The sequence below is a fragment of the Mustela lutreola genome, chromosome 5 (assembly GCF_030435805.1).
Source record: "Mustela lutreola isolate mMusLut2 chromosome 5, mMusLut2.pri, whole genome shotgun sequence".
Taxonomy (NCBI): domain Eukaryota; kingdom Metazoa; phylum Chordata; class Mammalia; order Carnivora; family Mustelidae; genus Mustela; species Mustela lutreola.
In genome coordinates, this window is record NC_081294.1 from 139,696,919 (window position 1) to 139,723,481 (window position 26,563).

General features: G+C 36.9%; 1 protein-coding gene across 1 annotated transcript in view; it reads right to left on the minus strand.

The window, feature by feature from the left end:
* Positions 1-26,357, minus strand: part of SNX2 (sorting nexin 2) — a 56,307-nt gene extending 29,950 nt beyond the window's left edge. Inside the window, exons 1-3 of the mRNA XM_059175747.1 lie at positions 26,178-26,357; positions 5,606-5,723; positions 450-613 (exon numbers count right to left, since the gene is read on the minus strand). Of these exons, the coding sequence (XP_059031730.1) occupies positions 450-613; positions 5,606-5,723; positions 26,178-26,285 (390 nt within the window). The 5' untranslated portion in view covers positions 26,286-26,357. The remainder of the gene's footprint in view (positions 1-449; positions 614-5,605; positions 5,724-26,177) is intronic.
* Between the last annotated feature and the right edge of the window lie 206 nt (positions 26,358-26,563).

Here is a 26,563-nt window from a genome sequence, read left to right on the forward strand (position 1 = left end):
CAAACACCATCATTATTCACAGGAAGGCCCTCTTGTGCTTCCTTTCTGTTCACAAGCCATCCTATACCCTGCCAACATAACCACTAATATTTACTGCATGATTCATCAAAAAAAATTACTCCAAATGTTACTTTATTAAAGTTTTTAAAGAACTTTCATATATTTTTCTCATTCGACTAAAAGAAATATTGAGAGTCATAAATAAGCATCATGAGATCACAAATGATAAAATCCTTGATTTAAGGAGAAAGGTAATGTACCGAAGTCACTGGGTTAAAATGTGATGAAGATAAAATTAGAAACCAAATCAGCTGACTTCTTAGTCCAATACCTTTCCCCCAAGGGTCTAAAGGCTTTGATTAGAGATGACTAATAGGAGAGTGATGCTGGGTGGGGGAACAAAAAGCTTTCTATTTACATATCAATTTAGAACAAACATTTTCCCATACCTCCTCCCTGGATCTATCGAAGATAACAGGAGCAGACATACTCTTGGATTCAATTCTCGGAGCAATGATTGTAGTAGGGGTCACAGGTGTGACTGCAGGAGAAGGTTCTGAAGACAGGATAGGTTCCCTTTCTGGACTATCCAGAGAAACTTCTTCTGTGGCTTCTAGATACAAATTAAACAAGTTAGTTAAGGATACTGATAACAAACCCCAGTAATCTATCTGCAGTTAATGAGTTATGGAAAATATTTTTAGACTGCCCACAAAAAATATCAAAATAATGTTATTTAAAAATAATTACTATAAATAATTTAATGAATCCTTCCTTAGTTGTTCATCAATACTTTAAAACCAACAGTGAGGACTGTTGATTTTAGGAAGAATTACAGAAAGTCAGCTTAATTATCTATACTAGTGGTCAGGATAAAGCTAGCAGGAAAGCAATGATGTGGATAATTCCACATTCATTTGTGCTGGGTTTGTAATATATCTTTTGCTTGGGGTAACTTACCTTTCAAAATTGTTTATTCAGGCTAACATTATGATTATTTTATACATACAAACACAAATTTTATGGCAATAGGCTGCCCAGAACTATCCCAGTTGGGATTAAAAATCTGTTATGGAAAATCCACAAAGTTAGTAATATAAAGCAATTAACTGCTAAATATTCCTTAATATTAGTTGAATACAGGAGTATGACACAAAGCAAACAGCTGCTTAAGTTTTAATTTAAAATGCTCATCCACTTGAAAAATTTAGTATTAAACATATTTAAAATGAAATCAAATCAATAAACTGATCGTCTACAAGCTATGTAACACTGTGCTAAATGCAATGGAGAAACACAAAGAAACATAAAATATCATACCTGCCCTCAGGGAGTTTATAATCTAGTTGGGAAAATAAGACACAAGCATGTGGAATGTTAAATAATAATAAAAGACAAATAATAGCCAAGAGAACAATAAAAAGAATGTTACAAGACATTTATTTAACTGCTTTATGAACTACAGAACAAACAGTACAATTTGAGATGGGAGACGATACTTTAGGCTGGGGGAAATCAGCAATAGTTTATGAAACTGATCTGAGAGGATCTGAATGGGTAGACAAAAAATGGAGGAAGAATTCTAGAAAAATGAAACAACAGCACAAACGAAAAGCATAACCAGAAAAATAAAAATTACATTCAGTGGCCATAAAGAAAACCACAGTTCTGCAGGATTATAGAACTGATAACAGGAAAAGAAAGGCAGGGCTATAAGGGAAACAGAATCAGACCGGTGGTTTCTAACCTGAGGTTCTTAGATTCCCAGAGGTTTGGGAAGGTAGTAATGGCAGTCAGTGATCCATTTTAATACCTCAAAAAGTATAGCAGTAACAACATATTTACCTGAAATAAGGTAAATAATGTTAACATTTACATTTAAATGTAAACAGGTCAACATTTTATCAATCTACGCTCTTACTGGTTTTCTCATGATAATGAGATCTCCTTACTTGACATAGGTCTCTTTTTATTTTTATACTAAACCAGAAATCTTTCCAACTGTGGTAACCAGAGAAGAAAAACAGATGAAAGATATAAAATAGACAATTACACAATAAATGACCCTAATATAAAAAACTAAAAGCTTTCAGGCTGTTAAGACGGCAAGTATTTGTTTGTTTTTTAAAGAAATGAAATTAATGAGCAACATAAAATAAGAAAGCAGCGTATTAGAGGTAGGAGGTGTGAAAGCTATTATCTACAAACAAGCAAAACAACAAGGAGCAAACACAAAGAAATCTAAAATTCTCTAAGAGGTACGGTTATTGGCAACAGACCCAGAGACAAAGGGAAAGGCATATTAATTTGATTGATGTGTCAGGACAGATAATGTAACTTTTAAGTTTTCAATCCCATTTTAGTTCAGATACCAGATTTTGTGTTCTTTGCAAGGGCTCTGATAGGCTGTTTCATAAATAGTAGGAAACCTCAAAATAAAAAAAGCTAAATATGAATTAAGCTACTCTGGAGAAAAAAATGAAAATGGATATTAAGATTTAGCATACAAATATACAGTCTGCCTTAAAGTCTTCTTATAACTTTTAGTTAAGTAAACGAACTACAAATTCAGAAATCTTAATTTAAACCAGACCTGAAAATTCCAGGAGATGCCCCACAGGTTTTAACTATAAAGATGAACTTTTCCTGGGAAGAGATACTTGGAGGACAAGTATAAATTGATGATGTCAATGCCAGGGAAGAAATAGTTCACTCATAACATAGATACCAAAGAATTTTTTTAAACAAAGGACTATTCATTAAACTTATTATTTGCATTGTTTGCTGAAATGTGTAAGTGAAATAAGCTAAGGACCCTGGCAGAAACAAGTTTAAAAGTCCAGAACAATTTCAACACTGGCAGTCTGCTCACCCTCACTTACTCCTCTATGGTCGTTTCTTGGTGTACGGTAAAGCCTGGTGTGAAGGAGGTAACAAATAGTGGAGGGGCTGTGTAGTCAAGCTTACTTATGTGGTCAAGGCTCTCCAAGTAAGATGTCACACGCCAACTCTTTCTGATACGATGTCTCACAAAAGAGTTTCTGAAATGCTACCCAAAATGTACCAATACTCTATCTAATCTCTTCATGGTTTTATTTTTTTTTTTATTTTTTTTTATTTTTTTTAAAGATTTTATTTATTTATTTGAGAGAGAGACAGTGAGAGAGAACATGAGCGAGGAGAAGGTCAGAGGGAGAAGCAGACTCCCCATGGAGCTGGGAGCCTGATGTGGGACTCGATCCCGGGACTCCAGGATCATGACCTGAGCCGAAGGCAGTCGTCCAACCAACTGAGCCACCCAGGCGCCCTCTTCATGGTTTTAAAACCAAAATGGCTAGATCCTTAGAGGATATTGATATTCTCTCCTCTAATACAGGGGAAATAAATTAAGTACATGTCCTCATTACCTGAAAATTAGTCTTCATTCCTGATAACATATGCTACTCTTTATTTTGGTTTCTAAGAATCCTACTCTTCCACAGGAGGATGAATGATACAACTGCTTAAAGGCATTAAAATAAGAGGCAAGTGTAGTATTAATCCATTCACATACAAGTAACCAGATTAGGTCTTAGAACTACTAAAGATGTCATTTTGAAATGCACCTGGGTTTAATATAAAAGATCAAGCATAAAAGGTGCTTGGGTAGCTCTGTCGGTTAAGCATCTGACTATTGATTTCAGCTCAGGTCATGATCTCAGGGTTGTAAGATGGAGTCCCCCCGCCCCCCACCCCCAGCAAGTTTCTATGTTTGTAGACAGCAAAGGAAACTGAAACAGATGACTATGTTTATTTTTTAATAATTTTATTTTTTCTCTTTTTTTTTTTTTAAAGATTTTATTTATTTGTGAGAGAGTGAGTGTGAGCTTGAGTGGGAGGAATAGCAGAGAGAGGGAGAAAATCTTCAAGTAGACTCCCTGCTGAGTGTAGAGTCCGATGGGGGGTACAATCTCATGACCCTGAGATCATGACTGTGACCTGAATCAAAACCAAGAGCTGGATGCTTAACTGACTGAGTCACCCATGCAAACCGCCCCCCCTTTTACAAGATTTTATTTCTTCATTTGACAGACAGAGATCACAAGGAGGCAGACAGGCAGGCAAAGAGAGAGGGGGAAGCAGGCTCCTCACTGAGCAGAGAGCCCGATGTGGGACTTGATCCCAGGACCCTAGGATCATGACCTGAGCCACCAAGCGCACCGCCCCCCTCCACTTGTTAAAGCAAATACTAACTGACCATAACTGAATGACAGTATTTAGTATAGACTGCTAGGTAGAGTAAAACATGAAGACTTTTCTAATCAAGCCAAGTGGGCAAATAGCTTTGTATAGTACTCACTTGGCAAACTGAACATTTGTGCATGCTACTGAAATCAACAACAAAACACTCACAACATTCTGTTGTTAGCTTTAGGATACTCCTTATATATTAATTCTGAGACTTCAAGATAAAAGGGTCTTTTATGAAATAGATAATCTGAAACTTCTACGTATTACTCTATACTATCATAGGATTGTACACAATTTTAGATTAGTACCCACTCAGGAGAGAAAGGACTCAGGTTGTCTTTTAGTTTAACACATAAATGCCATAAAAAAACTTTTAAGGGCTGCCTGGGAAAAAGTCCATAAAAGAAAACAAAAATGAATTTAATAACTTTGGTTAAACTATAAGTCGTTAGGTAACTACTAACTAAAAAATAAATGGGAAATACAATTAGTATTTGTACAGTATTTTAATTTTTCTGACAAGGTGAAATACATGAATTCATCTGTAGTAAAAACTTCTCATAAAATGAATCAAGCAGGAACTCACATGGACTTTTGTGATAGAGAATCGTATCTTCAAACACATTTATACAAAAAATAGAGAATGGTTCAAATATGCAACTACCATAAAAGCTGAAGACATACTACTGAATTTTAACGCAGTGAAAACCAGTTCAGGTAAATTAAGTTGTTAAGCAGACAAGGATTTACTACTTTAATTTTTTGAGTCATTAATTCTAAAAAGATTTGTTTCAATATCCAAACAACAATTTTTACCCAAGTTTTAATGTTAAAGTAGATATAATTGTCTTGAAGAGAATGCTTTTTTTTTTTTTTTTAAAAGGTAGGACTACACCAAGTCCTTCCCAGGAAAATAAATTCCTCAACCATCAATTTACTCACACAAAAGTAAGTCAAATACAACAGGTCATAAATACTGAAGTATTGTATTAAAACAAAGACATTTTAACAGATTTAAAAATCCAGAGCTTAATTTTGCTTGTGACACCTGTAAGGAATAAGATTACAATCCCTGGTATTACTCAAAATATGAATGCCACAACCACTAGTTTTTTGAAAGTAAGTACTGATCAAAACATGGAATTATAATATGTGACTTATTTTCAAATGCTTAGAACCAAAAAGGATCACGGGTTTCCTTCTCTCAACAGTTTATATTTTTCATAGTGATCTAACTGGAAATCTCCTGTCCTTCCAAGTTGCTAAGAAGAGCTACCACTCACACCTTACACAAAATTTCAGTTTTACTTTGGGAAATATCTTGTAACAGAATAGAGTGTACTATTCCTAAAAAAATAAAGATGTTCACAATTACCGGCAAAAAGGTCTTCTCTGTCATCATCTAGCACCACCGCTGCAGGTTTCGGGCCATTAGAGTTTGTACTGACATCTTCTGCATTAAAACTGGCTGGTTCTGGAGATGATGGACTCGACTGTTAAAAGAACAGTAACAGATGATGGATTAGTATGTTTAACTATTATAATTACATCTCTATACATTATAGAAATAGAAAATTCTTTTAATAAAAAGGGGAAAAAAGAACAAGAACAGCCACTCATAGTATCTCCTCTAAAGGTAAGAATAAACCAAAACCACATTTTTATTAATTTTCCTTCTTAACAAAAGTCACTTAAGAGTAAAAAAATCTTTTTCAGTCATCCCTTTGAAAATAATAATTTTGTCATGTTGTTATAATTAACAAAAATTTAATGCTTTACAGCCATATAAAATAACACTGATTATTTTATAAAAGTAAAAAAAAAAAAATCAGATCTTGAAAACATGTTGCAGGTATAAGAAGTTCAAAGTATTCCTTTACTATAACTGAAAAGTTTAACAGTAGTTGAATTAACACTACAACTATTATAAAATTTCCATGGTTTAAAACTAAAAAAAATGCCCTCCTCCCCAACATTAACATTTCAACTGAACTTTCGGGCTGTTTTTTGTACTTCTTAACTTTAAAGTGTAATGACCAACATAAGAGAACGAGACTATGAATCTTTTAGCTTTATTATAGTTTTCTTTTTCTTTCTTTCTTTTTTTTTTTTTAAGATTTTATTTATTTATCTGACAAAGAGAGATCACAAGTAGGCAGAGAGGCAGGGAGAGAGAGAGGAGGAAGCAGGCTCTCTGCCGAGCAGAGCAGAAAGCCTGATGCAGGGCTCGATCCCAGGACCTCGGGATCATGACCTGAGCCGAAGACAGAGGCTTTAACCCACTGAGCCACCCAGGCGCTCCTATTATAGTTTTCTTCTAATAGTTAAAACCAATCCTTAAAAAAAAAAAATCATATAAAAATGACAGTGTGTATGTCAAAAGCATACAGCTAGGGATTTTTATATGATTTTTTTTTAATAAAAAGGGGAAAAAAGAACAAGAACAGCCACTCATAGTATCTCCTCTAAAGGTAAGAATAAACCAAAACCACATTTTTATTAATTTTCCTTCTTAACAAAAGTCACTTAAGAGTAAAAAAATCTTTTTCAGTCATCCCTTTGAAGATAATAATTTTGTCGGAAACCAAACATGCCTGTGTAACCAGCATCCAGATCCAGAAGAACATTATCATCAACCCTAGAAACTCTACTCTAATTCTTTATCCTCTCTCCACCAAAGCTTCTATCAGCATGCATCAGTTTTCCCTGTTTCTGTTCTTCATAAAAGTAGAATCATACAGAATACATTGTTTTTGTTCTTAATGTTATATATTTAAGATACGTCCATACTGTTGTGTGTACTAATGTATCACATATTCTTGTGGCTGCACAATATTCCATTGTGTAAATATACTTCAATCGATCCATTCTATTATTGATGGCTATTTGAGTTTTGTACCACTATCAGCAACACTGTATAAACTTCCTATTATATGTATCTTTTAATAAACATGTGAACAAATTTGTGTTTGGTATATATGAGTAGAAAAACTAGATGACAGGGTAGGTGAACATTTTTGCTTTAGAAGATATCACTAAACAATCTTCTAAAGTGGCTGCATATTTACACTCCTACCAACAACATATGAAAATACCAATTGCTCCACATCCTTGCCAACATTTTGAAAATATTCCATCTTTTCCAGTTTAGACATTATCGTGGTACACTTTAGAGTATCTAGTGGTTTCAATCTGTATTTCCCTGCCAAACAACGATGCTCAACAATTTCTCATGGCAAATGGCCGAAAGATTAACTATCCCCCCCTTTTTTATTTATTATTTTTTAAAGATTTTATTTATTTATTTGACAGATAGAGATCACAAGTAGGCAGAGAGGCAGGCAGAAAGAGGAGGAAGCAGGTTCCCTGCTGAGCAGAAAGCCTGATATGGGGCTGGAACCCAGAATGCGGGAGTCATGACCTGAGCCGAAGGCAGAGGCTAAACTACTGAGCCACCAAGGTGCCCCACTATCCCCTTTTTTAAAAAAGGTTTTATTCATTTATTTAGAGAGAGATCACACATGCATATAGATAGAGGGGGCAAGGGATAGAGGATCTCAAGCAGACTCCATGGAGCACAGAGCCTGATGCAGGGCTCAATGCCACAGCCCTGAGATCACGAACTGAGCCAAAACTAAAAGTTGGACATTTCACCAGCTAAGTCACCCAGGCACCCCTTGATAAGCATCTTTTGTGAAAAGTCTGATCAAGTATTTTGCCCATTTTGCTATAGTTCTTAGTGACTTGTACAAATTATTTATGTATTCTGGAGCCAAGTTCTTTGCGAGATATGTAATTTCTCCCAATCAGTGGCTTGTGTTTCAACTTTTTTTTTTTTAAAGGTTTTATTTTTTATTTATTTGACAGAGAGAGAAAGAGATCACAAGTAGGCAGAGAGGCAGGCAGAGAGAGGAGGAAGCAGGCTCCCCGCTGAGCAGAAAGCCTGATGTGGGGCTCGATCGCAGGACCCTGCAATCATTACCTGAGCCGAAGGCAGAGAGGCTTTAACCCACTGAGCCACCCAGGCGCCCCTCAACTTTCTTTTTTTTTTTTAATTAAAACTTTTAATTTTAAGTAATCTCTATGCCCAATGTAAGGCTTGAATCTACAACCCTGAGATTAAGAGTCCCATGCTCCACTGACTGAGGCAGCCAGCTGCCCATCCCCAACCCACTGTCTTAATAGTGGACTTAGATGAACAGAAATTCTTAATTTTACTAAAGTAAATAATCAATCTTTCTTTTTATGATTAGTAAACTTTTTGTAGGATACTCTTTTTTTTTTTTTTTTAAGATTTTATTTATTTATTTGAGAGAGAGAGAGGTCACAAGTAGGCAGAGAGATGGAAGCAGGCTCCCCACTGAGCAGAGAGCCCGATGCGGGCCTCGATCCCAAGACCCTGAGATCATGACCTGAGCGGAAGGCAGAGACTTAACCCACTGAGCCACCCAGGTGCCCTGTAGGATACTCTTTTGAAGTCATTCCTAATTCTTAAGATTTTCTCATAAGCTTTTTAAGTAATCTATCCCCTATGGCATAATGACATTTCTTAATAGCTCTCTCTCTCTCTTTTTAAAAATAGTTTCTTTATTTATTTGACAGAGAGACAGCCAGAGAGGGAACACAGGCAGGGGGAGTTGGGAGAGGGAGAAGTAGGCTTCCCGGCAAGCAGGGAGCCCAATGCAGGGCTTGATCCCAGGACATCATAACCTGAGCTGAAGGCAGACACTTAACCAACTGAACCACCTAGGCCCCTCTCAACACCTTTCAAAAAGTTTCAATTTTTTTTTTTTGAAACAAAAAGATTTTATGTATTTATTTGGGAGAGAGAGAAGAGTACAAGTGGGAGAGAATTTGAAGCAGACTTCATGCGGAGCACAGAGCCCGATGTGGGGCTCAAACTCACAACTGGGAGATCACACCCAAGCTGAAACCAAGTCCAACACTCAACCACCTGAGCCACCCACTCCAGTTTCAATTCTTTATAGAATTTAAAGGAAAGGTGTTTGTTTTTTCTCTTTGGAGCCTCATTCTTACAGTCTCCAACTCTCACAAAGGTGGGCCTCCTAATTTACCATAGTAATTTCACTTGAAGAAATTTAAAAATCACTAAGCTTATACATTTTTCTTCTGGAAGATCTTGACAACCTCAACCTCACCTCTAGCTGAGTCTGGTTACGAGAATGGCCTACATGCTCCCACATTAGAGCTACTTCCCCTATCATAATTTCTCTTACCACACTGTAATTATTAACTGTTTATAAATTATAAACTCTATAAGGAAAGGAGACTATCTTTTTTTTTTTTTTTTTAGATTTTATTTATTTATTCAACAGACAGAAATCATAAGTAGGCAGAGAGGCAGGCAGAGAGAGAGAGGAGGAAGCAGGCTCCCCGCTGAGCAGAGAGCCCAATGCGGGGCTCGATCCCAGAACCCTGGGATCAAGACCTGAGCCGAAGGCAGAGGCTTTAACCCACTGAGCCACCCAGGTGCCCCGAGACTATCTTTTGTTTACTAATTTTTTACTCCGTTCTGGGCCACAAACACTCAATGACTATCTGTTAACTGAATTCCAAGAAAATAATTATGAATATGCCTAAGAATTGTTCCCAAGTTTGTCAATGAGATTATCTATAATACTGAAAAATTTGAAATAGCCTATAATACATCTACATGAAAATGGAGCAGAGTAATTTCAACAACCATGCATGATAAAAACTCTAACCAAACTAAAAATACAGGGAAACATTATCAAGTTAAGAAAGAATAGCTATAAAAACCTACATCAACTTTTTTTTTTTTTTTTTTTTTTTAAAGTACGTTCCTCAGGATGCCTGGGTGGCTCAGTGGGTTAAGTGACTGCCTTAGGCTCAGGTCATAATCCCAGAGTCCTAGGGCTGAGTCCACATCAGGGTCCTGAGCCTGCTTCTCCTCTGCCTGCCACTTCCGCTGCTTTGTGTACCTGATTTCTCTCTCTGATAAAGAGAGAAAGAAATCTTTTAAAAAAAAAGAAAAAAAAAAGCTCCATGCTCAGTGTGGGGCCTGAACTCACAAGCCTGAGATCAAGAGTCACATGCTCTATGCACTGAACCAGTCAGGCATCCCCTACATCAAAGTTAATGGTTAGAAACTAGACACTTTCCCACTAAGATCAGGAATAAAACAGGGACATCAACCCTCACCACTGCTTTTCAACACTGTACTGAAAGTTCTACCCAATGTTGTAAGACAAGAAAAGGAAAATAAAGGTATACAAATTGGGGAGGAAAAAATAAAACTGCCTTTGTTCAGAAATTATATCAGTGTCTAAGTAGAAAATCCAAACAAAAATCCTCCCAGAACTACTAAGCACTTACAGCAGTGTAAAAGCATACAAAATTAGTACACAGAAAGTTAATCACTTTCCTACACAGCATCAATGAAAACAGAATTTCAAGTTCAAAACAGTAACATTTACATTGGCACCCCCAAAAATGAAATACTTAGGTATAATCTAAGAAAATATATATAAGATCTACATGAGAAAAAACTCTGATGAATGAACTCAATGAGTTAAATGGAGAGATACTGCATGTTCATGAATAGGAAGACTAAATACTCTCAAGATGTCAGTTCTTCCCAACTTGATATAGAGATCTGATGCATTTGATGATGGAATTTTGATAATTCCAGAAAATTATTTTGTGGATATCAATAAAATTCTAAAGTTTATTCAGAGAGGCAAAAGACCCAGAATAGCCAAAAGAACACTGAGGAAAAAGAATAAAATTGGAGGACTGAAGCTACTTGACTTCAGCCTTATAGTAATCAACATAATGTGGTACTGGTGAAAATATAGATGAATCGAATAGAAAAGCCCCCAAATGGACCCATATAAATACAGTCAACAGATCTCTGACAAATAAACAAAGAGCACAATAGAGAAAAAAAGAGTCTCTTCAGCATAAAGTGTTGGCCTAACTAGACACTTACATGCGAAAATATGAATCTGCACAGAGACTTTATACCCTTCACAGAAATCAACTCAAAGTGGATTACATACCTAAAAATTGAACACAAGTTTAAAATCCCTAGACGGTAACAGGAGAAAAATCTAGATGACCCTGGATTTGGCAGTTTTTAGATACATTAACAAAGGCACACTCCATTAAAGAAAGAATTGATAAACTTTATTAAAATTAAAATTTTCTGCGAAAAATATTGTCAAGAAAATTTTAAAAAGCCACAGACTGGAATAAAAGTGAAAAGATGCCCCACAGCATTTATCATCAGGGAAAATGCAAATTAAAAAGGTTCCACAACACCTCACAATAGTGTATCTATACACATTAGAACGCTCAAAAATCTCTCATTGCCAACTTCCTCCACCTGAGTGGTATGGTATATTTGTTACAATATATGAGTCTACAATGACATATTGTAATTACCAAAGTTTATAGTATATGGTGTTTTATGTGCTGTGAGTTTGGAAACGTGTGTAATGACATGATGTGTATCCACCCTCGTGCTATTACACGAGGTAGTTTCACTGTCCAGAAATCATGTGTGCTCTGCTAATTCATCCCTCCTTCCCTTCTAACTTACTGATTTTTTTTTTTTTTTTTTACTGTCTTCACAGTTTTGCATTTTCCAGAATATCATATAGTTGGAATCTTATGATAAGTAATGTTTTTAGACTGGGTGCTTTAACTAGTAATACACATTTGAGTTTTCTGTGTCTTTTCATGGCTAGATAACACATTTCATTTTTTAGTGCTGAAGAACATTCCACTGACTTGAAGCACCAGTTTACTTACCCATTAACCTATGGAAGGACATCTTGGTTGCTTCCAAGTTTTGGTAGTTTTGAATAAAGCTGCTGTAAACATCGTGTGCTGTTTTTTGTGTGTACATGAATTTTCAGCTTCTCTGGATAAATACTAAAGAGAGTGAGTGATTAGCAGACTATGTAAGAGTTAAGCTATAAGAAACTGCCAATCTGTCTGCCAAACTAGCTGTATCATTTTGCATTCCCACCAGCAGTGAATGAGAGTTCCTTTTGCCGGCATTTGGTGGTGGTATATCATACCTTTCTCTCCCACTGATTAGCACTAAAAGATCTGAACAGAATACAAAAAACAAAGACTTAAATTAAATAACGGCAGATAGATTGGGTAAGGAGACAAAATGTGAGGGTTAATTTTATGATTCTCCCCCCTTCTTTAATCTCTTTCAGCATTTCCTGAGAATGGCTCCAACTGTAGAACTAGACTAGTAGTGTGTGCAGCAATCACTCTGAGAAAAATCTTTATCTTTTAATTATAACACAAGGCCCCTGCTACCAAGAGAATGTTAGTGGAAAAATTTCTTTTCTTCTTCTTCCTACCCCATTTTCTTTCCTGGCTCTTCCCTGAGGCTAAATTCAGTGGCTAGATTCACGAAACCTGCAATGATGACAGCACTGACAGCTAAAATCCCAAGAGAAAATCTACTTTTCTGGCAAGCTGAACCAGGAAAAGAGGACCTACATACAAATGTGAAGAAGGGGGACAGAAATCCTCATTAGTATCTTCTCTCCTTTCTTTCACTGCTTTTCCCTAAGACTGACCTCAAGCTGAGTAAGAGTATGTGCCCAGTGAAGGCAGGTACAACTCTGACAGAAAGCCATGTTTCTAGGAAATAGCCTTAGAAAACAGAGGTCAATGTCTCTTTCCCAAAGACTTCATTTGTTTGGTGTCCATTCTAATAAAGACAATGTTTCCTCTGGAGCAAAAAATAGGCACACTTATTGCCTCTTTTAATGATCTGGGTTCCCTAAGCTCAAGTTCTATAGCTGCAACACAGACCAAAGGCAGACGCAATATTAATCTCCCCACTCCTATTCCTATCACACCACCCCATCAAGAAAGAGATAAGGGAAATTATCACAAACATGATACTCATGCTGCTTGCTATGTTTTAAGTGAAAGTGCTTAATCAAGTCTTCCAAGTTAATTTGTTAGCTTAGAAGGAACATACAATTTCAGACTCTACAATTCCTAACAGAAAAAGTCAGTGAACTTGAAGAAAAATCATTAGAAAATATCCAATCTGAATAATAGAGGGAAAACAAAGGCAGGAAGTGTGAGATAATTTTAAAAAGTCTAACACTGACCTCAAAAGACTCCTAGAGTAGAAGTACACAAAAATATTTCTATAAATGATAGCTAAAAGTCCCTTGGGGCACCTGGGTGGCTGGTTAAGCCTTTTGCCTTCAGCTCAGGTTATAATCCCAGGGTCCTGGATCGAGTCCTGCATCCCATCGAGCTCTCTGCTCAGCGGAGAGCCTGCTTCCCCCTTGCTCTCTGCCTGCCCCTCCACCTACTTGTGATCTGTCAAATAAAATTTTTTAAAAGTCCCAAATACCTAAATTTACAGATTTGAGACTTCAAACAAAATCCTATCCAGCCACATCATAAAAAGCAGCTGAAAAAACAAAGAGTAAAAATAAAAAACTTAAAGTAGCTAAAAAAGAAAAAAAAAAATCACATTCAGGGAAACAATTACAAAGATTGTATTTCTCATGAGAAATTATAGATGACAACAGTGGCACAGTATCTCTATAAGGTTAAAAAAAAAAATAGTCAACGTAATTCCTATATCCAGCAAAAATATCTTCCAGGAACAAAGATGGAATAAAGATATTCTCAAATGAAAGAATACTATAGGGCCCTATCATCACTAGGCCAGCTGTTTAAAAAAAAAAATAATAGTGGGGACCAAAAGACAATCTTAGCCTGAAGATACATGATAAGAGTTAACATAAATTTGGGTCTTCAGGAATACAGTGAGAATCACAAAAAGAATTAACTAACTGGAGAAATATAATAGACCATTTTTCTTCTCTTACATTATTGAAAACATGTATGACTAAGAAACCAATAATTACAACACTGTCTGGTAAGGTTTTCAATGTATGGAGATATATGTGAAAACTAAAAACATAGAGGAAGGTGAGGTAAATAGTTATAAGGATCTACATTTTATTTGTAGAGTATATTTTAACTCTAATTAGATGATAAATTATTAGGTATGTATCTTATAATCCCTACAGTAACCACATACATATATAAATATATATTAAAATATAGTTAAATATGTTATAAACAAATATATGTAAGTATATAGATATTTATAAGAGGAAGGGAAGATAAAGCAAAAAAATCCAGTAGATAAATTAAAATTAAACACAGACATTAATACAAAAGAAGGAAGAAAAGGGGAAACGGGAAAAACAGAAAACAAATAAAATGATAGATCTAATCCAGTTACACCAATAATTACATTAAACACACCAATTAGAGGGCAGACATAGCTAGATTAGATATAAAGATAGCAATACAGAACAATATGCTGCCTACAAAATACATACTTTAAAGACATAGATAGTTAACAGTAAAAGAATGGAAAAACTATGTCATGCAAACAATCAAAAAAGAGATGGAGTGCTACATAATTATCAGATAAACTTCCAGTAACGAGTATTATCAGCAATGAAGAGAGACATCATATGATAAAAGCATCACCAATTTATGAAGAAATCATAACAATGTTAAGTCTGTGTCTAACAACAGAGCTTCAATATGAAGATGAAACTGAACTAAAAGTAATTAAATAACAAAAATCAACAATTATATTTGGAAACTTTATCACTCTTCTCTCAATAATTGATAGAATAGACAGGTAACGTGATGCCTGGGTGACTCAGCTGGTTAAGCCACTGTCTTAGGCTCAGATCATGATTCCAGGGTCCTGGGATTGAGTCCCACATTGGGCTCCTTGCTCAGCGGGGAGCCTGCTTCTCTCTCTGACTCTGCCTGCCACCCTGCCTGCTTGTGTGTTCTCTCTCTCAATCTGACAAATAAATAAAATCTTAAAAAAAAAAAAAAAAAAAAAAGAATAGACAGGTAGCAAGGCAAGATAGAGCAGACCTGGAAAAACTTTTAACCAACTTGACTTAACATTTATACAACACTTCAAAAATAACATCAGATTATATACATTCATTTCAAAAACATACAAAATATTCACCATAAGAGACCATATTCTGGGCCATGAGACAAATGTTAACACATTTAAAAGTACCAAAATCACAAAACATTTTCTAACCATAATCAAATTTGAGTAGAAATAACAGAGACATATTGAGAAAATCCCCAAATTTTGGAAATTAACACATTTCTAAATAACCCACAGGTCAAACAGAACGTCAGAAGGGAAACCAGAGTGTAGTTTAAATTGAATGAAAACAAACACAGCACTAAAATTCGTGGGATACAGCTAAAGCTGTGCTTACAAAGAAATATATAGCTAATACTCAAAAACAAAACAAAACAAGCAAAAAAAAAAAACAAAAAAACCCATGAAGTTTCAAATCAATGATTTAAGCCTCCACGAACAAGAGAAAAAAATCAAGCAAAAGCGGATTCTTTGAAAAGGTCCCAAGATATTCTCTAAAGAGACTAAAATAAATGAATAAATAAGTAAGCAGAGACATACATTGACAATGCCAGGAGTGAAAAGGCAGGGAAAACACCCACAGACCCCACAAACATGGTCACAGAATAAAAAAGAGTATCATGAAAAACTTTATGCCCATAAACTTCACAACTTAGACTGAATGGGCAAATTACTTGAAAAACCCATACTACAGAAGTTCAACAAGAAATCACCTTGTATCTATTAAAGATAATGAATTTGAAGTTAAAAGTCTTCTAAAAACAAAACTACGTGCTCAGATGATTTCACTAGTGAGTCCTATCAACCTTTAAAGAAGACAGTAAGACTAATTCCATTCAACCTCTTCCAGTACACAGAAGAGGAATGAACACTCTCCAATTCCCTTAATGAAACCAGTTATTTCCAGTACCAAAATCAAGGATATTACACATAAAAGAAAATACTACACAAATATCTACTGTAACAGACATAGAAGCCTAAACGAAATACTAACAAACTGAATGCAGCAACATATAGAAAGGAAAATAAGTACATTTATGACTGTCATGGGCTTATCCCAGGAAGTCAAGGTTTATTTAGTGTTTCAAATCAAGCAATATAATCCATGTTATCATTAAGAAAACTACACAATCATCTTAATAAACAGAAAAAGAATCTAGTATCTACCAGCCTCCATTCATGAATACAAAATACCAGAAAACTAAGAATAGAACTTCTTTAACCTGTTGGAGGACATCTACAAAAACAAAAACAAAACCCAAACCAAACTAAAACAAAACAAAAAAACCTAAGGGACACCTTGCTGTCTCAGTTGGTAGAACATGGGACACTGAATCTCAGTTTTGAGTTCAAGTCCCATGTTGGGTGAAGAGATTATTTAAAAATAAAACCTTTAAAAATAAAAAGAACTTAACAGATAACATCATATGTAGAGAGAATATTTCCCTCCTAAGTTCATAAAAAGGAAGAAAATGGAACCACTTCTACCACTCCTATCCAATATTATACTGATGGTCTTAGCTACTACATTAAGGCATACAGGAAACAAAGAAATAAAACTCCAAACCACAAACAATAGGATTAAATACATGAAAATCTCACGGACTCTCCAAAAAACCTACTAGAACTAATGAGCATTTAGTACAGTTGCTGGATACGGGGTCAATATACCACCAACAAACAAATGTAAAAAGAAGCCATAAATATGAACTAACTAAGTATGTGCTAGATTGGTATGCTGAAACACAGATGAAAAAAATCAAGTAAACAAGGAAAAATGGAAAGAAATAGTAAACCTATGGCTTAGGGGCGCCTGGGTGGCTCAGTTGTTAGGTCTGTGCCTTTGGCTCAGGTCATGATCTGAGTGGGATCGAACCCTGCATCAGGCTCCCTGCTCTGCGGGATACCTGCTTCTCTCTCTCCCTCTGCACCCCCCCCCCACCCCGCTTGTGTTTCCTCTCTGGCTGTGTGTCTCCCTCTGTCAAATAAATAAATAAAATCTTTTTTTAAAAAATAGTAAACCTATGACTTAATGGCGCAATACTGTTAATATGTTAATTCCCCACAGACTAATCTATGGACTCATCACAATACCAAATCAAAATATGAGGTGGAAGTTTTGGTAGAATAAGTTGATTCTAAACTTCAATAAATTGATTCTAAACTTACATGGAAAGGCAAAAGAAGTAGAAATGGGAAAGCAATTTTGAGAAGAAAAAAAGTCAATGGACTCCCTACTAATTTCAAGACTCAGTTACAGTAAGACAGCATACAACTGGTAAAGAGTCAGTAGATCAGTGAAACAGAATGGAGTCCAGAAACAGATGTATACACATATATATGCTCAACTGATCTTTAAAAAAGATCAAAATAAATCAAAACCTTTAAAAAGGCTCAAAGACAGCTCATCAAGAAACTTTTCAATTCTAGCATAACTTGCCATAAAGCATATGAGATTCATTGACAATACTGAAAAAATTGAAAAATACAACGAAACAACTTGAAACAACATTTACAGAACATTCCACCCATCCACATCTGACTCTATATAACCTTCTGGAGTGCAAACATAATATTTACCACAAAGACCAGATTTTGATCCATAAAACAAACCTTAACGGGGTGACTATTTTTCAATAATTGGGCTGGAACAACTGGATATCTATATGCAAAAAAACATAACTTGAATGCACATGTAAATTAACTGAATCCTAGGCCTAAATGTAAAAGCTAAAATTAATAAAGCTTCTAGAAGAAAACATAAAACCTTTGTAACCTTGGGTTAGCATTAAGAAAGAATTTTACAAGTGAAATCTAACATACGATCAACAACCAAAGGGTAACTTGCACTTCATCTAGTAACAAACTTTCTGTCTGTAAAGGTGGTATTAACAGCATAAAAAGACAAGCCACAGTTTGGGTAAGCATATCTGCAAAACATACATCTGGCAAAGGATCTGTACTAAGAATACATGAGGAATTCTTAAAACTCAATAAGGAGATCCAACTTTTTAAACAGGCAACAGATGTGAAAGGACATCACCAAAGATGATTTTCAGACAGTGAATATGCACATGAAGACCTCAACATCACTCATCATTACAGAATGTATATTAAAACTATAATGAGTTAACACTACAAACCTGTGAGAGGGCTAAAAATCATTGGTGTGCTGGTAAATGTTGAGAGAGGGAGAGAGAGAGAGATCATGTTTTTGAGAGAGAAGACTTCAACGTTATTTACTTAGAGAGAGTGAGACAGTGAGTGAAGGGAGGGGCAGAAGCAGAGAGAATCTTGAAGCCGACTCCCCACTGAGTGCAGAGCCTGACACTGAGCTTGATCCCAAGACCCTGGATATCATGACCTGAGCCAAAATCAATAGTCAGCTGTTTAACTAACTGAGCCACTCAGGCGACCCACCTTCATTTTTAATATAATTCATTTAAATATGTTTGTGGAACTTATTTTTAACAATGGCTATGTTTAATAACCGGTTTCCAAATTCTTGACAGTTTAACAATCACTTCTTACAAGACAATGTAATCCCCCCCTAAAGCTTACCACTACCTAAAATCAAAAATGACACTAACAAGTGCACACAGGATGTCAACTAGTATTCTCATTCATTGCTATGGGAATGTAATAATACATCTGATTTGGAAGAGTCTGGCAGTTTCTTTCTTTGCTTTCTTTCCCTTCCTTCCTTGGATCTTTTATAATTTCATTAGATTTCAAAGATGGAATGGATAGAAACCTGACCAGAGACTAAAACAAATCTAGATGCACAAAAGGTTCCCTGGGGCAAGCTTTCAATATTCAAACGTTCAATAATACATACAAAGTATGACTCTGGATAAGGGTAAAATTTCTATATTAAAATAACTTTTACGGGGTGCCTAGGTGGCTCAGGTCATGATCTCAGGGTCCTGGGATTGAGTCCTGCATCGGGCTCTCTGCTCAGCAGGGAGCCTGCTTCCTCCTCTCTCTCTCTGCCTGCCTCTCTGCCTACTTGTGATCTGTCTGTCAAATAAATAAATAAATAAAAATCTTTAAAATAACTTTTACGATACCAGGAAATAGAGTGACGTGCTTTTGTATTGAAGCATCATACTTTCTATAAAATAAAACCACAGATTAACGATTCTCAGACTTGGACAACAGTGTTCTAATGGATATGTTCTTGAGTTGTATTATTACTACAGCCATTAACTTATGGGACTAAAAGCAAGTGACTTCACCTATTGCAAATCATTCTGGCACAAGTATAGCAGTTTCTTACAAATTCAAACGTACTTACCATACAACCCAACAATCCTACTTCCAAATATTCACCCATAAGAAATGAAAACTGTGTTCATACAAAAACCTGCACAAAAATGTTTATATTGGCTTTACTCATTAATGCTTGAAGCTGGAAACAATAGAACAGTCCTTCAACAACAAACAACTGTGGTACACTTACAATGGAATACTAAATTCAGCAATAAAAAAGTAATGAACTATTGATAACAGGAAACAATAGCTGAGTCTCAGATACTTTAGGCTAAATTAAAGAAGCTAGACTCAGAAAGTTTCACACTGTATGATTCCATCTAACTGAACAGTGGTTGCCAGCGATTAGGAATGGGAAGTGTTAACCATGTGAGAGAATTTTTTTAGGTGATAAAAGTATTTTGTATCTTGATTAAGGTGAATTTTACTAAATTGAGGTTAATTTTGCCCCAAGTAAAAACTACCATCACAGGAGGGGAAAAAACAAAAACAAAAATCAAAAAAACCCAAAACAAAACCAAAAAACACAATTTCATTTCGTAGGAAAGTGGGTACTTGTAAAATTACACTAAAGGCCAATTTTATTCTTTTTAAGAAAAAAATCTACAGAAAAGTAACTCTATCTCAAGCAACTTCATTTAATAACATTTTTTAGAGGCACAAAAATAGTTCATTCTAAAATCCTCAAATTTAATGGTTTTTAAGGGCAAGTGGTCAACTAGAATGCTACTGCTTCAAAAAATTTTTAGTAATTTTCAGTGCACACCTCCTTTAAACACCTGATCATAAAATATTTCTCTGAAACAGATGTAACTCACATTGGAATTTTCAAAAAAATGAGTACATTTAAAGTTGGAGGCCCACCCAGAGATCAGAAAACAGAATTAAGAAAACAACTTATGCACTATTACTACCTATTGCAAAAGCACAGTACATACTAATTTAGTAGCTCTTCATCAACAGTCCCTTGTCTTACTCAACTTATTCTCTCCTCATAATTTCACCCAAGTTCAGGATATCAAAGATCATTTCTATGCAATTAAGTCTCTCCAGTCTTCCATACCATTTTTGTGCCATGTGCGCATTTCAATTACACATGTGTCACCTGGTATTGCAGGTGTCTGTTCACACAGCTGTTTATTACAGACTCCTTTCCTATACTCCCTAGGGCAGGGACTAGATGTCCACAATCTGATTTAATGTAATGATTCAACAAATTCATGAGATTCCTAAATCAACATTTCTAGCTCATCCAGCATTTCTAACTGCTTGGCGTCCTCCTCATTGGTTTAATATAACCCTCAGTGAAATGAAACTTAAAATTCCTTTGTCTAAGAATCACCTCAAGAGAGGGAGACATAAATGATGTCTTTAGATGTCTAACTTTTTAGCTACTGTTCCATCAATTTCCTTTTCTCCTTTATTATTTGTGCTTTCCTTCTTGAGGTCTTTAACTTCAGGCTTAAAATAGTCTCCAACTCATCAACCTACCAGTAATACCTTCCACTCAAAATCACCTCTCAGACTGCTAGCACGTTTATCTTCCCAGGTGATCATGGTAACAGCCATCAAAATCTTTCATAGATCTCACCAACATACGTAACAAATTCCAAAGCCCTTCACAATCTCACCCATAGTAAACATATAACGCCCCATATTCAGCCACTCACACAACTTTTTATGGTTTCCTAGAAAATGGACTGACCCTCGAGTGAGACTTGCTATTCTCCCACTTTGAAACTACATCACCCCTTCAAGTTCTCTCTTAAATATTACCTCTTCAGTGAGCTTCTCCCAGCCAAGAGATGCATTTACTGTTCATCTACTATGTATCAGAAACACTGAAAGGAATTAGAATCTCCCCAATGTTTCATTGGTACTTCCACTGAAAACAAATGCATTTTCAGACCATATAATCACACCTGTATGAGTTTTCCGTACACCTCTTTCTTCTCCACTAGAGATTTTTTGTCCTCCAAGATTTGCAATAGTTCGCTGATATTTGCACTACGATTATCACCTAAATGGTACCGCAGAGAGTAAATACCCAGGTATTTGCTGGAGTCAATGAAGTAAGATGTCTTCTGAGCACAGTAGAGAAAAGATGTCTTCTGAGCACTATAGAATTTTAAGACCATCTAGATACTGAATATGAAATGCTCTATAATCTCTATCATATGACACAACTGACCAAACTGTGGTCCTCATCTTAACTTCAACTGACCCTTGTATTTGAGGTTAGTATGAGAACCAGGTATGAACATCTATGGTCAAGCGATTTTCAACAATGGTGCCAAAACCACTCAAATGGGGAAAGGATAGTTTTTTCAACAAATGGTGCTCGGACAACTGAACTGCCACGTGCAAAAGAGTAAAGGTGGACCCTACTTCATGCCATACACAAAAACTAACTCAAATGATCAAAGACCCAAAAGTAAGAGCCAAATAAAAAAATTCTCTTTAGAACACATACACGTAAATCTTCATGACCTTGGATTTGGCAGGGGATTCTTAAACATGACAATGAAAGCATCAGAAACAAAATTTTAAAAATAATCTGGACCTTGCTAAATGATTTTTAAAATTGTTAAGGGCACCATCAAGAACATGAAAAGAGGGGCGCCTGGGTGGCTCAGTGGGTTATGCCGCTGCCTTCGGCTCAGGTCATGATCTCAAGGTCCTGGGATCCAGTCCCGCATCGGGCTTTCTGCTCAGCAGGGAGCCTGCTTCCTCCTCTCTCTCTCTCTGCCTGCCTCTCTGCCTACTTGTGGTCTCTCTCTGTCAAATAAATAAATAAAATCTTAAAAAAAAAAAAAAAAAACATGAAAAGAAACCCAGAGAATGGGAGAAAATATCTATGAATCATGCATGTAATAAGGAATGTATCTAGAATATATAAAGAATTCTTATAACTCATTAATAAACCACTCACGTAAAAAATAAGCAAAGAATCTGAATAGACACACCTCCAAAGAAGATATACAAATGGCCAAAAAGCATATGAAAGGACGTGCAATATCTTTAGTTATCAAAAAAATGCAATCAAAACCACACTAAGATACCACTTCATATTCGTTATGATGAACAGAACCAAAAAAAGTCATATTAACAGGTGTTGATGAGGGTATGAAGAAACTGGTACCCTTGCACATGGCTGGTAGAAATGTAAAACAGTGTGGCCACTTTTTTGGGAAACCAGTCTGGCTGTTATTCAAATGATTAAATGTAGTACAGTTACTATAGGACCCAGTAGTTCTACTTGTACACAAACTTTTACTGCAGCATTACTCAAAGCAGCCAAAATGTAGAAACAATCCACATGTCCAACAATTGATGAACGGATAAACAAAATGTGGTACAGCCACGCAATGAAATATTATTCCATCCCATTCTATAAAAAGGACTTTGAAAACATTATGCTAAGTGAAAGAAGCCAATCATGAAAAACCACATATTATATGATTTCATTCATACAAAGTCCAGAACAGGGAAGTCCACAGAGACAGAAAGTTAGTTAGTGGTTGTTGAAGGTTGGGACAGAGAGGCTTGGGGAATGGGGATGGGGGTCATAGTTAAAAAGTACGGGGTTTCATTTTGAGATGACGAAAATGTTCTAAAACTAACTGTGGTGATGGGTGCACATATCTGTGACTGTACTAGAAAACCATTAAATTGTACACATTAAATGAATGAATTGCATAGTATGTAGATTATACCTCAATACAGCTGTTTAAGATAGAGAACAAGGCATATAATATAAATTTCCCAACTTTATTTTTGTATTAAAGATTTTATTTATTTGAGAGAGCACGCATGAGAGAGCATGTGCACGCTCTACGAGGGGGGGGAATGAACAGAGGGAGAGACAGACTCCCTCCTGAGCAGCGTTATCCAGGACCCTGGGATCAAGACCTGAGCCAAAGGAAGACACTTAAGTAACTGAGCCACCCGGACACCCCTTTATTATTTTCTTTAAGGTGTGATCTTACTACTCCATACTGCTCTAGGGCAAGTACCTTTTAAGCTTAGGGCTGTATCATTTAAGGAAAAAGCAGTATTCTTAAACATTAAAGCCTTGCCTCTCAGGTACCAAAAAGAACAAGTTTCACTAGATTCTTTCTCCTTCTCTTTCTCTTCCCAGCCCCCTATGCCAGCTCTGCCTACTTTTTGTTTCATAGTCACAACAATAACAAACACTAAGAGTTTTAAATATGTTTCATTCACTGAATTTGGCTTTATGTGACTGTTCTTAATTATGAAATGAAAGAAGTCTAATACTATATTAAAAATATACACTAAGTTGTACGGTCATTACAAGCCTAACAATGATGACACTGAAAATGTCTATTATCTTATTTCACCTATATGGATTTCAATTGATTTTTTCCCCTCCAAATGTCCTCAAAGGAAAAAGTTTCTACATAAATGTATAATTTTTAAAACTCGGACTTACTTTTTCTTTAATTAAAGACATTAATTTATATGTCTTTCAATTTACAGCTTAGATAATAACTATTCAAAGCAGATGATCTACATCAGAATTATCTGGGGCTTGGGAATTTATTACTGTCTGTGGACCAGAAGCAATGTCATGAGGAGTCTGTTAGAAATGCATAATAACAGACTTTTCCCAGCTCTACAGAATCATAATTTGCACTTTAACAAGATCCCTAGGTAACTTATGTATAAACTCTGAAAAGCACTGATCTAGGGGCATCTGCATTTCAAACAAGAATCCCCTGGTTTCTCCAACACAGGAGGTTTGAGAAGCACTTCTAAAAAACAAAAGTGGAGTTACTGAAAAAGAAAATTCTCTTACAGCACTTTTGGTAAACTAAAAAACAGTGCTATATATCCTTCCTGTAAGAGTTTGGAAAGCAAAAAACATTCTGAATCTATAAATCTCAGTTATACTACCTTAAAGTTAATAACTTGAATGAATCTATAACAAACAGGGTTTAGATGATCTATCAAAATCAAATTTACAACTTTCACTGTGTACTAACCAAGATAAATTGATTCATACTCAAAAGTTCTGCAGACTCTTATTGGGAAAAAAAATAAATAAATAAAGGCAAAGACCCTATTAAAAAGACCCAACCAATTGGGAGGTAGATTATAGTTCCTTTTACTCAACTCCTAAAAGCCTCAATTAAACAGAATGCTTAGTGTTCACAGTGTCAAGTTTACTCTAGGTCAATAGTTTGTTTTGATCCTAGCTGGCGGAAAACCTCTGCAGCCCTCAAGGAAATACAGATCTTAGGATCCTGGACAGACACTAACTCTCATTACATTTTAAGATAGTTATACAGTAAGTATAAAGGGCTAAATAGATACTAAACCCAAAAGGTTAATCTGTTACGCAAGACAATTTTTACTAATTGTTAGGAGATGATGTTTTGACAATGAATCCAGCAAACATTTACCAAATGGAAATATTCAGGACTGGAAGGAACACAAAGATGATCAAGGTACTATCCCTAGCCCCAAGAAGCACATAATCTGAGGGGAGGTGGGGTCTGACTGAGAATCTGTATACACAATTTGCAGTGTATGGTCACTGTGGAAAGTGGTTCCCGTAAGTTCCCAGTAAATGATTTTCAAATAAAAGGTCTTTTACTGTAATTTCCAATTGATTCAGTGTCTAGCTGCACAAGCCCCCAAAAATGCATACTAAAAAGCACTTTATAAGGAAATACAGCCCAAGGTAAACAATCTTCTGGGTAATCTGCATACATTTTAATACACATACACGCATAAAACTGGGCTATGAGGTGTGGGCGCCCTCACCAAATGCAAAGCAATTCAAACCCGAAATGCATCTAGGAGGCCAATACAGTTAACAGTGTTTCCTTTGACAAAAACAGGAACACTCAACTTCAGAGACCGCTGACCATGCGAGAAAAGAGGAAAAAGGGAGTGAGGATTTGTTTTTACTTCTCCGAGATAACTTTAACACAGAACAGAACAAAACCAACAAAAAAACCAACAACCAACCAGCACTTTCCTGGACTACACCCTCCCTTCAACTTAATATTTTATAAACACTCTTTTTTTTTTTTTAACACTCTTATTCTTAAAAAGTCTAGGAACTAAAGAAGACAAAACCGGTTAAATGCATTTAACAGTCGAATACTGAGGCACCTCCCTCAAGGGGAACCGGCAGTCCACGAAGGGTCGTAACTGGGAAAAGTGCATCCACACGCTCCCTGGACAGCCAGGGCCACTCAACACTCAGTTCACTGCTCTCTCCTTTCAGGGGCACACCCTCCCTTGGGAAGGGGAAAGCAAGCACCTCTTCGAAGCGGGTGCGGAGGTCGTCGGGAGGGGGGTGAGGTTTACCAGGACTCTGGGCAAGCCCATTTCTGGTCTGGAGAAGAGATGCAAGTGACACGGAGGGAGGCCAGCTGAGCCGGGAAAGGGCGCTGAGATGCTCGGGCCGGTCCCTGCCCCCCCAGAGAGGATCTGGTCAACCCCCGGCCCGCGGGCTGGTCTCCCGAGGAAGCCTAGCCGTCCAGGCCAAGCTCCAGCCCGCTGACAGGTACCTGAGGTGGGACCCGCGTCACAGGTGTCGCCCCGAGCAGGTCCCTGCAAACCCGGGGGGGTGGGGAGGGACAAGTCCCGGCAGGGGAAAGGCACCTAAAGGTGAGACGCGCGGCAGTAGCGGAACGCAGCACCCACGGCGACGCGGTCTCACCTCGAGGGTGGACACAGTGCTGGTGAACAGGTCTTCTCCGTCCTCCAGCTCCTCAAAGTCGGTGGGCTTCGCGTCCCCCAGCGGAGGAGGCTCCCTCTCGGCCGCCATCTTCGCTCGTCCAGACGACTGCGCGAGCGGGGCCTCGCGGACCTGTCACGTGAGCACGCACGGCAGTGCTGGCGCGCCGGCCGCCCTGCTTCCCCCCTCCACCCACGGGCCTGCCTCTCGTGGCCCCGCCCCGGCCTCGTGACGGCGCCCGCCCCGAACGCGCTGCGCTCGGCTCCGCCCCTTTGCCTCTCCTTCCTCGTCTGCGTCTGGGTGGGTTGTCTTTCGCCGCCCACTTGCTGGCGGGACTTGGGTGGAAGGCTTTGGGGCTTTTATTACCC